Raw genomic sequence first — 13337 nt, forward strand, 5'->3', positions numbered from 1 at the left:
GATTATATAGATATAATGTTGTGTAGTTGGTGTATATGTAATATGGGGTGTGTGTGTGTGTATAATATATATATATATATATATATGATATATGATCTACTAGCCATTTACTGTGTGTGTTATATCATATATATATATAGTGTGTAATAAAGTGTGTGGGTTGTGTGTGTGTGTGATATTAGAGGTTATATATCTATTAATATATAAACAGTGTATTATGTCTATTATCATATAGATATTATAGATATAGATAGATAGATATAGATATATATAGATAGATATATAGTATACACAAATTGGTACTGGTATTGGTAAGTCAATGGAATGTGAAAAAGTATATGATTGGGCAATCCTGCAGAGGAATAAAGATTTACACCCTGTAGAGAAGCTTACAAACTTGCATTGGCAGCAAAATCAAGAGGACAGTTGTTCTCTCAGTTATGACTAAGAAATTAGTAATCAGTGAGTGGTTAGCACTGTTGCCTCACAGCAAGAAGGTTCCTGGTTCAAACCTCAGCTGGTTGTTTGTCTCAGTGTGTCCGGTGCTGGTGACTTGTCCAGGGTGTACCCCGCCTCTCACCCAAAAGTCAACCGGGATAGGCTCCAGCTCCACCATGACTGTAATAAAGATAAGGGGTTACGGATAATGGATGGATAAATAGACGTTAGACTGTTTTAATACCAGCTGTTTACTGTGGTTACATATTTTTCCCATGTTGGATCAATTAAAGAAGAAATTTGCATGTAAATACTGTGTGTAAACTGTTGATTGACTGATGGGTCTAAAAACTAACACATTCAAGATATTCTTACGTGAATAAATGTACATTTGATATTTTATATATCTTAAATAATATATTTATTTATAATTTGTTCTTAATAGATGATTACTTGTTTAACATATCTTTTGTTTGTTTGTATACCTGGAGTATTATAACAAAAATTCTTTCCCTCTGGCATTAGGAAAGTATTTCTGATTCTGAAATATAGCAGTCTTCAGCTCATGCAGGCATTCAAACGGATTAAGCAGATCAATTTGCCAAAAGTTGATCAAAAGAAAATCAAGCTGAGCTGGTGATACCAAACAAGGAAGACAGAAATCAAATCTCTCATGTGGAACAAAATTAAGACTCACTTCTATCATTTCTATCTGAACCTCAATCAACTTTATTCTGTGTGTGAACACACTTGCTCTTACTGTACACAGAACTAATTAACATTATCATTACAATTTAAAAATAATAATAATAAGATTTCTATTACACTTCAATTGGTGGCGGTAAAGCTCCGCCCGGTTGAAATTCGCCATGAAGGAAGAAGAGGAGGAAGACGTCAAAACAAACACACCCGCCCCGCGACGCGTTTCCCCCCATAGACATATGTACATAGACATATGTACATAGACATATATACATAGACATATATACATAGACGCCGCATTGAGCGGGTTGGTCGTTGGTCGCATACGTCACGGTCCGCCATATTGGATAAGGCAGATCTGCCGGTAAACTAATACAAGGAAATGGACTGAACTCATAAAGCGCCTTTCTACAAAGTTCTTTAAGTTAATGTCTTCTATACCCCATTCAACCACACACTAATATACTGGGAAACAAACAGGCACCAAAAACAAGTATGTAACTTTAAAGTGATGATTAAAATGTTTACTCCTTATGTAAGCACCAAACCACGTATGTATTTTTCTAATGCTGAGTGTTTACAGCTACTAATGTGTGTAACACTGTTATGTGATGATAATATTGAAATATTTATATTTAACATTTAATCTGTGTCTATAATAACCGAGATCCTGAAATGTAGAATGTGACATGAGGTGTCTGAAATAAGAGCACACACACACACACACACACACACACACACAGAGTTGGTCCTGGTGTATCTACTAGTCCTGTCATGAGTGTGCCTGAAAGCGCACACTATATGTTATCCCACGCTTCTTCTGCGTATTATGTCTTACGCCCGTTTTGTTGGCTCGCTTCTCTCCCAGAGTTTTTGTCGCACACACCAAAACAGGTATCCAACGTGTGGGCTCAGCTGGGATCGGCGTCCTATGACTTTTTCTTAGAGTTTCGCCAAAAACGCATGCCGAAAAAATGAATGGGTGTGTATGTGCGAGAATTTTCGAGAGTGAGTTTGTGGTCATCACCAGAGTGGAGAGGGAGAGGAAACTTTGTCAAAAATAAATTTGTAAACTGCGATTGTAGCCGCAAATGTCAACTACAGAATCTATAGCTAGAAACGTAGAAAAATTTGTCGTGCCACTCACTTCAACAGATACTTTAACCGACTCTTCAGCTATTCAGGTATTGTGGATCAATGAGACTTCAATAAAATGCCTGCATTAACCAAAATGGAAGGTGAACTGAGCCTTACATCCTTTTTTTGTCATTTTATTGAATGCCTTATTGACTGAATGTAGAGAATAATGACAGTAATGATGCTGTTACCTTCTTTATTTTTGTAAAAATGGAGGGAAGAAAGAAAGGACGGGAAAAAACGACGAAAGAATGAAGGAAAAAAACGAGGGAAGAAAGAAAGGAAGGAAAAAAACAACAAGGGAAGAAAGGAAGGAAGGAAAAAAACAACAAGGGAAGAAAGGTAGGAAGGAAAGAACGACAGAGGAAGGAAAAAAACAACAAAGGAAGGACGAAGGAAGGAAGAAGGAAAAAAAACAACAAGGGAAGAAAGGAAGGAAGGAAAAAAACAACGAAAGGAAGGAGTTATAGAGGAAGGAAGGAAAAACGACAGGGAAGGAAGGAAAAACGACAAAGAAGGAAAAAAAATGAAGAAAGGAAGTAGGGAAGGAAGTAAGGAATGAGGAAGGAAGGAAGGAAAAAAATAACGAAAGGAAGGAAGGAAGGAAGCAAAAAGAACGAATTGAGACAACTGGAGCAGTTTTGTGCAGGAGGAGTGGGCCAAATACCTCTGAAGAGGTGCAAAAGTCTCATTTGACAGTTACAGAAATCGTTTGATTGGCAGTGATTGCCTCAAAAGGTTGTGCAACAAAATATTAAGTTTATGGGTACATCAGTTGTCCAGGCCTGTTTTCATGATTTTTATTTTTTTAATAATTCTGTTGAAGCATGGTTGAAAAGCAATGTCTGACTTTCATGGGTTAAATTTCATAGATTTTTATTATATTACTTTTTTAACAGATTGAAGTTATTTCGGTGACCATTGTGAGTTTTTTTTCTTTCATTAACGAAGGGTACCAACAATTTTGTCCCACATGTGTAAGCTTGGCTGGAACGGTGTGCTGAAAGCATCAAGCGTCCGCGTGGTCCTTTGTGGCTAATCTTCTGTGACGACAGGTGGTAAATTAGACCAAAGAGGCGGCCGCTGAGTTCACAAGTGGTGATGTGTTTATCAGGGGACACAAAAAAGGGGGGAGAGGACGACGGTGGGGTAAGGTCCGGGAGTGGAGTGGGTCCCCCGAAGAGAGCAGGTCCGGGAGAGGAGCGGGTCCGGGTTGCAGCTGCGGCAGGGTGGGTGATCGTGTAGCACAGGGAGCTCAGGTCAAAAAACAGGAAGGAACAAACAGGGAGGGAAAAAACCAGGAAGACACAGGAAAGCATAAGGAGTATCAAAACACTGGAAGTACAAATCAAATCGAAGGGGAGCCTGACAGTGGGCGTCACTAGGCAATTTTAGGGGGGGCTTCAGCGCCCTAAAATATCTAAGCCCCCTAAAAATATTGGTTGTGTTTTTATATTTGTTGTATTTAAAAAAGTTTTTTTGACAAAAAGGCATATTTATGCAATACAAGTGGGCCAGCATATGAGTTTAAAAACCAATAATCCTATAAACTGTCATTATTTCACTTAAAAGATGATCATAATCTCATGTCATCGGGAAGCGGTGAGAGAGACTTCCCCATTCAGTGCGTCATTATACAATCCATTCCACTTTGCATGATAAGAACGCCCACATCAACTGAAATTCCAGTCCCAGGTTTTTTCCATGGACCCGGCTCACTGCCGTTGCGTGTGTACGCTGAAGTACACAGACCGAACCTCACAGCGGCAAGAGCAGAGCGCGAACGCATGGTGAAAGGATGGAGCATTAGAGCCTTTTTTCAAGAAAGTAAGCATTCATCACGCTGTATAACACTTAGCTACAGCAGAAAGTGTCCATGTAAGTATAAAACCAAAATGTTCCCGTGTTTTGAATCCCAGACTGGCCAGCTCCTGAAAGTGTCCTAGCGCTGCTAGCTATGAGAGATGACTTCTGTTGACCAGTCCCTTCCCCGCTAATTCGTTTCCTGAACCAGTGGTCGAAACAAAACGGGACTATACCGCGTCTCCAGGGCCGAAGTAGTTTCGTCCCCGGGGCGACTCCCAAGATTCGACGCCACACTAGTATGCGGGCGCCCGAACGCGCACCCGCGGGTCCGCCCGCGGGGCGGAACGGTGCGGGTAGAGAATGTTCCATTTATTGGCGGGGCGGGCTGGGGCGGTCGATAATGTATATGGGATTTTTTTTTTCCTTTTCTTGCCTGTTACTAGTACTCCTCCAAAAAAGTACCTGCGTTAGTAACGTAATTACTCTTGTTGTAGAAATAACTGTTACTGGTAAACAACGTGGATAAACGTTTTCCCCCAGCAACAAATCTGCACTTCACATATACATTCTTATCTTCATCTCAGTAATAGGTGAAGTATTGCTTGTATCGACAATTTGTGAAAGACAATTTATTTCTGATCGCTCGGGACTTGGCTATCTCGTCTCTACTGTGTGTGTGTGTGTGGGTGAGGGAGGCGTCATCGTCTTAGATTAATCAATTGATTGACAAAGCTTTAATTGGTGTCTGAAAACTCGCGCGCAATAACTTTTCTCTCTATGGGCTAAGCCACCCAGTTTCTAACATAGTGACGTCCCTGGAGCCTGATAAGTTACCACGGGGGAAACTGTAAAGACTGGCGAAGAGTGAATGGAGAACCGCTGTATTTCAGCAGGAGCTTTAATTGAAGATGAGCCTCAGGTGTGTACAATGATACCCAAACCAAGGACGTGACACACCTGCACAGTGCACACCCAGGTAATGAGGAGGAAGAAAAGGACCTGGAAGAGACAATGAAGATGGTCGTGTCCATTGTCCAGAACTACAAAGAGAAGGCAGGAGTGGGCCAGGATGAAGGAAGAACAGCAAAGAATGAGGAATAAAGAGAACGATGAAGATGAAGAATTACCGTACCCGGGGTTTGTAACAGGAGTGGAGTGTGGTACAGTAGAAAGGTAGCAAGAAGGAAATGCTACTTTCTACTAAGGAAAATCCGCCATGGGCGATTCAGCGCTAAATGTTTATATATCTATGCCCCCCCTCCCTTCCTCCACATCTCGCGATGTTTGCTGAGCGGTGGCGTTGTTCGGGCGAGCCGACGACGAGACCGTAGCTGTCTGGAAATTTGTCTCGTGTGTTAGATTCAAACGTATTCTTCGTATTAGACATTTTTGTACGTCCGACAAGTTAATCGTTCCGCATTTTAACACACGTCACCGTTAGTGTCCCGAATTAGACTGGTGAGTTTCGCTAACTATCTGTTATCGGCGCCTTTGCACGGAGCGTGTGTTTGATTTGGTGAAAGGTGTCTTTCTGCACGGCGAGGCCTTCGTATAAGCTCGTCAGCTAGCCAGCCAGCGAGCTGACCGATATTACTGTCAGCTGAGGATGAGAAAAAACATATCGGAGGCGTGTTTTGCACTGAAAACTGTCAAATGAATACATGTAGAAAAAGGCGCTCGTCCAGTCAGCGTGCAAATGTAAAGATAAAATGTATCCACCTCGTTAGCTAGCGAGCTGCATGTGAAGGGGGCGGGACGGCGGCTGTCGGTTGTTTCTTCAAGTGACCGGGTTATGTTACCTCACGTTACCTGAACGTTTAAACGAGCAGCTCATTACCAGAGTATTAACTGTATTTTATTGTAAATATTATGCGATTCATCTTCGGCTGTTTTCCCGGTTTTATCCTGTAAGAAATGCTTCTAAAATAACAAGACTGTCAGCTAAACACCACATAACATCCACCTGTTTGTTAATATCTAAAGATTTTAAATGATAAAAACACTTTCAGTTTCTCTTAGTGAGACCTCAAGTATGTGTTGAATAACTCTGCACAAGAAAAAATGAAACCTCATGATGAGCTTTGACTATAAATAAGTTATTTCCCTTACTGTATATTCCAGGAGAATGGCTGCCGCTGAGGTGAACGGTAGTTCTGCCCCGGCAAAGGAGGAGGAAGAACCCATGGATGTGACGACGCCGCACACAGAGAACTACCAGACGCTCATCGATGCTGGGCTGCCTCAGAAAGTGGCTGAAAGTCTAGATAATATCTTCCAGACAGGTGGGTGGTGGCTGTTTTTGGCTCTGTCATTAACAAGCCAGGGTACTAACGGGGGGTCCAGTGTCAGTGAACATGTTACATGTTTTGTTATTGCAGGCCTGGTGGCGTACGTGGACTTAGACGAAAGGGCCATTGATGCGCTGCGGGAGTTCAATGAAGAGGGAGCTCTCACAGTGCTGCAGCAGTTCAAAGAGAGCGACCTGTCCCATGTACAGGTAACCACGTGGATGCATTACATCTCTTTTTGTCTTTCAGAGGAGTATTATGTTCATGTGGATTGTCATAAATAATTTTTTTTTTTTTTTTTAATGTAGAATAAAAGTGCTTTCCTTTGCGGAGTCATGAAGACTTACAGACAGAGAGAAAAACAAGGGAGTAAAGTACAGGAGTCCACCAAGGGCCCAGATGAGGCGAAAATAAAGGTAAACAAAGTCACGTGGCTTTGTTGTGTAGCACATCCAGAATGAATGTCATGTAAACATGCTTCTGCGGCCATGCAGTTAAATTAATGTTTTGTTTTTATGCATTATTTTTTAAGGCTCTATTGGAGCGGACAGGATACACCCTGGATGTCACCACAGGGCAGAGAAAATATGGAGGTCCCCCGCCTGAGGATGTGTTCAAAGGAACACAGCCAGGGATTGGAACAGAGGTAGATAAGTGTGTCTTTGTTTTCTTTAATTGAGTGTCAGGTTGGTGCTGTGGTATCATTGAAGGATCCTATATATCATGCTGTATATTTATGTTTTATAAATTCTCACGCTCTGCTGTTTCTCTGCTCCTCGTCAGGTGTTTGTTGGAAAAATCCCAAGGGATTTGTATGAAGACGAGCTGGTGCCGCTCTTCGAGTCTGCTGGTCCCATCTGGGACCTCAGGTTAATGATGGACCCTCTCTCTGGTCAGAATAGAGGTTACGCCTTCATCACATACTGCAATAAGGATGACGCCCAAAAGGCTGTGAAGCTTGTAAGTAGCATTGCAACATATCAAACAACTGAAATACTTAAAGGAATACTCTCAACATTTTTAATGTGACTTGATATTACTTTACAGATAAAAGAGAATTCAAGTTTCAAATTGCTTAATTTTTTTTACATTGCTGTTCATTCACAATCTGTTTCACGCTGTTTTTGTTCCCTCCTTTGTATTTTCAGTGTGATAACCATGAAATCCGCCCTGGCAAGTACTTGGGTGTGTGTATATCTGTTGCAAACAATCGCCTGTTTGTCGGATCAATTCCAAAGAACAAGACGAGAGAAAGTATATTGGAAGACTTTGGAAAAGTTACAGGTCAGTTTTCCAGATCATAGATTTGTTTCAGAAATCCTCATTTGTGAAGGATGACGGACATGTTGAAAGTTAGTGATGTTATTGTTGGATCTTACAGAGGGTCTCCAGGAGGTGATATTGTACCACCAGCCAGATGACAAGAAGAAGAACCGTGGCTTCTGTTTCCTGGAGTATGAGGACCACAAGTCTGCAGCACAGGCTCGCCGCCGTCTAATGAGTGGCAAGGTCAAGGTGTGGGGTAACCCAGTCACTGTAGAGTGGGCTGACCCTGTCGCTGAGCCAGACCCGGAGGTCATGGCCAAGGTTAGCAAGTCTCATGTCTTTCTCTTTCAAACACAACAAGGATCTGATCCATAGACTAACAAACACCTTGCTTCTGTTGTCTTCATAGGTCAAGGTGCTCTTTGTGAGGAAGCTGGCCACAGCGGTGACTGAAGAGCTTCTTGAAAAGACCTTTTCTCAGTTTGGAAAGCTGGAGCGGGTGAAAAAATTGAAAGATTACGCTTTTGTCCACTTTGAAGAAAGGGATGCTGCTGTGAAGGTGGGTTATTCACACTTTGGACAAGATATTTAGCATGTCTGATGATCTCATGTGTTACAGTAACGGGCTGTTTTGTTTGTTCAGGCGATGGATGAGATGAACGGAAAAGAGCTAGGAGGTGAGGAAATTGAGATTGTCCTAGCAAAGCCCCCAGACAAGAAGAGGAAAGAGCGCCAAGCAGCTCGGCAGACCACCAGGAATGCAGGGTGAGGGACAGGCACATGTGACTGGTCAACCACTCAACTTTTTCTCACTTGAGGAATTCGTCAAATGTAACACAATGTTTCTCTCTGCAGGTATGATGACTATTACTACTACCCACCTCCACGCATGCCGCCACCAGGCAGAGGCAGGGGTCGTGGTGGCCGAGGGGGCTATGCCTATCCACCAGATTACTATGGATATGAAGACTACTATGATGACTACTATGGTTACGACTATCATGACTACCGTGGTGGCTATGAAGACCCTTACTACGGCTATGAAGATGTGTACAGCATGAGGGGCCGTGGTACTCGTCCTAGCAGGGGGGGGCCTCCTCCACCTAGGGCTCGTGGAGCGCCACCTGCCCGAGGCCGGGGTGGCTATGCCCAAAGAGGGCCACCTCTCGGTGGTCCGAGGGGTGGCCGAGGAGGGCGTGGAGCCCCTTTCCAGCCGCAGAGGGGCCGCGGTCCTCGCGGGGCCAGGGGCAACCGCGGGGGTAACGTCGGCGGAAAGAGGAAGGCAGACGTGTTTAACCAGCCTGACTCCAAGCGCCGCCAGACCAACAACCAACAGAACTGGGGGTCCCAGCCCATCGCCCAGCAGCCCCTGCAGCAAGGGGCCGACTATTCCGGTAACTATGGTTACAGTAATGACACCATGGAGTTTTCACAGGATTCTTATGGGCAGCAGTGGAAGTAGATGCACCAAAAGGTATTTGGCAAAGTGACAACAAAAAAAGAGAAAAACAACAATAAAAAGAGAAAAAAAACAAAACAAAACAAAACAGGAGATTGGCCACAATTTTTTGATTGACTTTTTATTCTTCATCCCTCCCATGAGAAAAAAAAAATCTGTATATATCTCAGAAAAAGTGGACAGACCCCAGAATTGGCTCGAGATGATTGGCTGGAAAGCCTTTTGGCTGAAGAAGTGAACGTAACCGTTGTGGTGAATCATTTCTTACTCCTACGGTTACATTGGGACATGTGTATTTAAAAAAAACACACTAAATACTTTTATTGTTACGTTTTGTTCCTGATTCTTTTAAAGCCAACAATGAACATTTACAAAAAAAAGGTGGACATTTAATTCTCAAAAGTCTGAGAGAACATTAAATAATATTTGCCTTGCAGGAAGTTTTTGTCCGTACCCCTTTCCTCCTTCCCCTTCTTGTACTCCCTTTATTTGTGGTTTCTCATAGTTGCTTAGGGACTTGCTTGTAAATAAATGCATATGGTTAGAGCTTCATACGTCATTTTTTTGCAATGGTGGAGAAAAGAATCCACAGGAAGGAAGAAATCAAAGTTTTGTAATGTTCAAAGTGTATGCCTAGCATTTCTAGAGGTAGACAAATTGTGTTTTTTTTAAAACTGATACCATAACTTCCTATGTTTTCTTTGAACTTGCCCAATAGAGTTTGGTTTGGCTTACCTTAAGAGCCATAGCAGTTTGTTCTCTGATGTTCTTTGTATTTATAACTTTTACGTTTGTTCCGTTTCAATAAAACTCAGCTGAGCATCAGTCAATTGTCAGATACTCAAATTCAGTGTTGTCATTCAGTATTTGATTTGATTTTGACCTCAAATTCTCTCATTTGGATGAAGATCTTCTTTTCCAAGTCAAATTTTTTTTTTGCCTCAAAGGATAATCACAAAAGACTGAAATGTGCAATCAGACAACGGGACAAGAGAATTTGAAAGGTGTTTTTATGAAAGTGATTAAACAGGATTTTAACCCTTTATGTTTCAGTGCATGTTATGTCAGACTACAGTCATTTCCTGCACTCAGAATCTCAATAATGAATCACAACCATACAAACAACTATTAAAGGACCAAACTGTAATTTTGACTTCCTGCGATTACTCAAGATTGTACCTGTCTTTCAAAATGTGTGTGCACAGGTAAACAGTGTGTGCTTTAGTAAACTTCAGCCGACCCTTTAAACTCCATTCTCCGCAATCCATGAAAAGATGCTTTAACTGTGACTAAAACCTATTACTCTAGTACTTCATGCTTTGCCTCACATGGTTCCTGCCTATATTTTTTACCTCATTTGGACTCGGCCAAAGAAATGCATCACTGCAATAGTACTGTAATCTAATGGAAGTAAACATGCAGTGTATTCACAGGTGTATATTTCCTGTGCCGTGGAATTGCAGCGTACGAGGGTTTGTGTTCACATTCTCCTTAACACGTGCTATTTATAAAGGCAGGTCAACATCTACTGAAGCATACACTGTGTACACCTGTTCACGCAAACTTTAAAGATCAGGACAATCTTGGATAATGGTGAGCTGTCACTGCAGTTAGAACACCACATTTGACTTCTGAATGGATTGTACTTGTATGCCGAGTTGTCTCCAATTTCTTTTTATTCCAAAAAAATCTGCACATCACCTCAGCAACCTTTTCTCTCCTTTTTGAAGACACCAAGGATCTGACCACCCAAAGGGTTAAAATTCTTATTCTGCCATAGGAAGTGATCGCCTTGTCAGTCTGTTTACTGTAGAAAAGTGTTATTAGCTTCTGCCTTTTGGTACCATGGTATCATTGTATTTTGTTTCATGGTGTCTGTCCTCTTATTCCAACCTGCCTAGGTGGAGAAGCATTGAGAGCGGCACCACTAGAATGAGGAACTCACCTGAACGGTACTCAAGGGTGAGCTAGCCTTGCACAGAGTACTGTCTCCTCTCCTGTAGCTAATTGTAATCACTCGAAAAACACTAGCCATAATTATACTTTTGTTCTCTTTATTGTTTCCTTACTAATTACCTGTACAACGAATCAAGCTTTTTATTTAGTAGGAGTCTGATTTTTTTCATTTTCCAGGCTATGAAGAACACAAGTCACTAAAGTTGACTGAAGACACATTGGAAACATTAAAATTAATTGTGCTACGAGCATGTTTCTGGGGTTTAGAGAACACATGAGCAGTACATTTCCTTCGCAGACATAGTTCAAAAGTCGTGCACAATTTTAAGAGCCAAATGGCTGTGTCTTAAGACTGGATTAAACAGCCAGAAGGCAGACAGTCAAGGATTTGGTAAGCACTATAAACCCCAAAAACCCTGCAAAAAAAAAAAAAAAAAAAAAAGCACCTGCTGCTTGTCTCAGCTTACTGCACCAAAATCACCTCAGCTGTCTGCACACACATTCTGTGAATGGAGGGTGGTGGTGGTGGAGCACCTTTCCCCTCCTACGCCGCTAGAGGTAGCAGTTTCACACCAGCACAACTAGTGGTCCATTGTTCCTTTATCCGACGCTGTATTTATTGGCCATTTTCTCAGCTGGAAAAGTGTTAATTAATACATAGATATTGATTACAGGAGCTTTTTAATACATGTATTAAAATGGCAGGGAGGACATTGAATTAAATATTGGTCAAATTGGCTCATGTTGGAACAATGGCTGTGCCTCAGAACTGATGTCTGTGCCCTTCAACGCCACAAGATGGCAGTGGATAGGCTACAGTATTTAGATTACACAGGTAAGACTGAAATAGGGAGCACAGTATTACATCAGGAAGCTTACTCTATCAATTGAACCCATGTTTTGGTTTGTATTGAAGTACCATCAAAATGCTGGAGTGTCCTGTGCAGTTTCTCATGTCAGAACTGTGTCTTTATATGTTGCCTCTTGTCAGCAGGCAGTAAAAAGGAGCTGCCCCGATCCATGTGAATGAGTTCACACAAATGGAAGGGACTGATTGGTAAGATTGTTCATTATCTGAACTAATGCTCAGAAAAGTCTGAACATGTTTGTATTTTTTACATTTTTGTTGTGATTTTAAAACATGTTTGATGTCCTAGTTATCTCTTTATGGCCTCTTTACTTCCCAGAGTCAGTAAGTCCTGTAAGTTATTTTTTAAGAATATTAACAGGACATCAAGTCACAAATCTGGCATATACATTTTTGTCAGTTCTTGTAGGCGTGTTGCATCATGTTAAAGAAAATACACTGTGTCTTTCTGCTCATGTTGTTGGTTTCTGGTGTTTAGAAACTGATAGAGATTTCTTAACATGCTCTTGTCTGTGTGGCCTTTTTTCTAGTTCTAAGTCAGGACAGTTCTCCACAAGCTGCGAGCTCCAGAAGCATTCCACACTGAAGGTTCCACATTGCCCAAAATGAACTTACTGGAATGTACAATAGAGGTCCAGGACGGGCAGCACTGGGCACAGCTCAGCAGAAGAAGCACAGGTGAGCGATAACTATGGATTAGAGCATCTGCTCTTATTGGAGAAAGCTTTGGCTCATGGTATTTGTGTTGCTTGGACTAAAGTCTCAGTAAATGTAACATGATTTTTCCATCTTCAATGACGCATTCATTTATAACACTATATATTCTAATGTCTTTTCCCTTACTGCAGAAGTGTAGGAGGATACAGTTGATGGATGTCGTGATCCCAGCTCCACCCAGCAGACTGCTGCTTCTTTAAAGTATTCTGACTGTAAAGAGAAATGACCTTTGTTCAATACATGATATTACCCAAATAAATGTGTGTGCGTGTATATTCATGTTTAAACTACTTTTATACTATCATGGACCTGGGATGGAAGTCAATATCTTGACAACACAGGCACTACTTTTAGGATACATGTTGTCCTGTAGTGGTTCCTGGGGTTGATGATAAACATGTTTCTTATTGCAAACCTCACCAGTCAAACAGGTGGACATGGGGGTATCATATACTTCTGCATATAACTGGCAGAACACTGTGGCCTGTCAGTGGCTCACATGGGCCAATCGTGTTCACTCTACTCACGCTTCCTGCCTCACCGTGATTAAGTAAAGGTAAATTGTGATCCAGGTGTGTTTGAGCTGGGAAATACAGGTTATAAATTACATTAATTATGTAAGCGGTAGTAGTGTATCGCTGGAGTCAGACATCGAGGAGACCTGGCTTGATCCCCCATGAAGACGTTGCGGACGAAATAA

The 13337-nt window shown here is 41.8% G+C and overlaps 1 protein-coding gene across 4 annotated transcripts; it reads left to right on the forward strand.

Annotated features, from left to right (window-relative positions):
- Positions 1-5370: 5370 nt before the first annotated feature.
- Positions 5371-12926, forward strand: LOC104929071 (heterogeneous nuclear ribonucleoprotein R). 4 transcript variants are annotated; one of them, XR_003463600.1, is made up of 15 exons: positions 5371-5541; positions 6205-6365; positions 6462-6580; positions 6680-6787; positions 6904-7017; positions 7155-7331; positions 7520-7655; positions 7753-7958; positions 8047-8196; positions 8281-8402; positions 8493-9031; positions 10998-11058; positions 12044-12109; positions 12451-12598; positions 12769-12926. XR_003463600.1 is itself a non-coding variant. In XM_010743500.3 (12 exons), the coding sequence occupies exons 2-12, from the start codon at positions 6209-6211 to the stop codon at positions 11030-11032; spliced, it is 1863 nt and encodes a 620-aa protein (XP_010741802.1). In that variant the 5' UTR covers positions 5371-5541; positions 6205-6208; the 3' UTR covers positions 11033-11494. The 4 variants fall into 4 exon arrangements, 2 of the variants coding, with proteins under 2 accessions (XP_010741802.1, XP_010741801.1); XR_797329.3 differs by having other exon boundaries at positions 12047-12109; positions 12769-12889; XM_010743500.3 differs by lacking the exons at positions 12044-12109; positions 12451-12598; positions 12769-12926 and having other exon boundaries at positions 10998-11494.
- The last annotated feature ends 411 nt before the right edge of the window (positions 12927-13337 follow it).

This window comes from Larimichthys crocea, chromosome XIII (genome assembly GCF_000972845.2).
Source record: "Larimichthys crocea isolate SSNF chromosome XIII, L_crocea_2.0, whole genome shotgun sequence".
Taxonomy (NCBI): Eukaryota; Metazoa; Chordata; class Actinopteri; family Sciaenidae; genus Larimichthys; species Larimichthys crocea.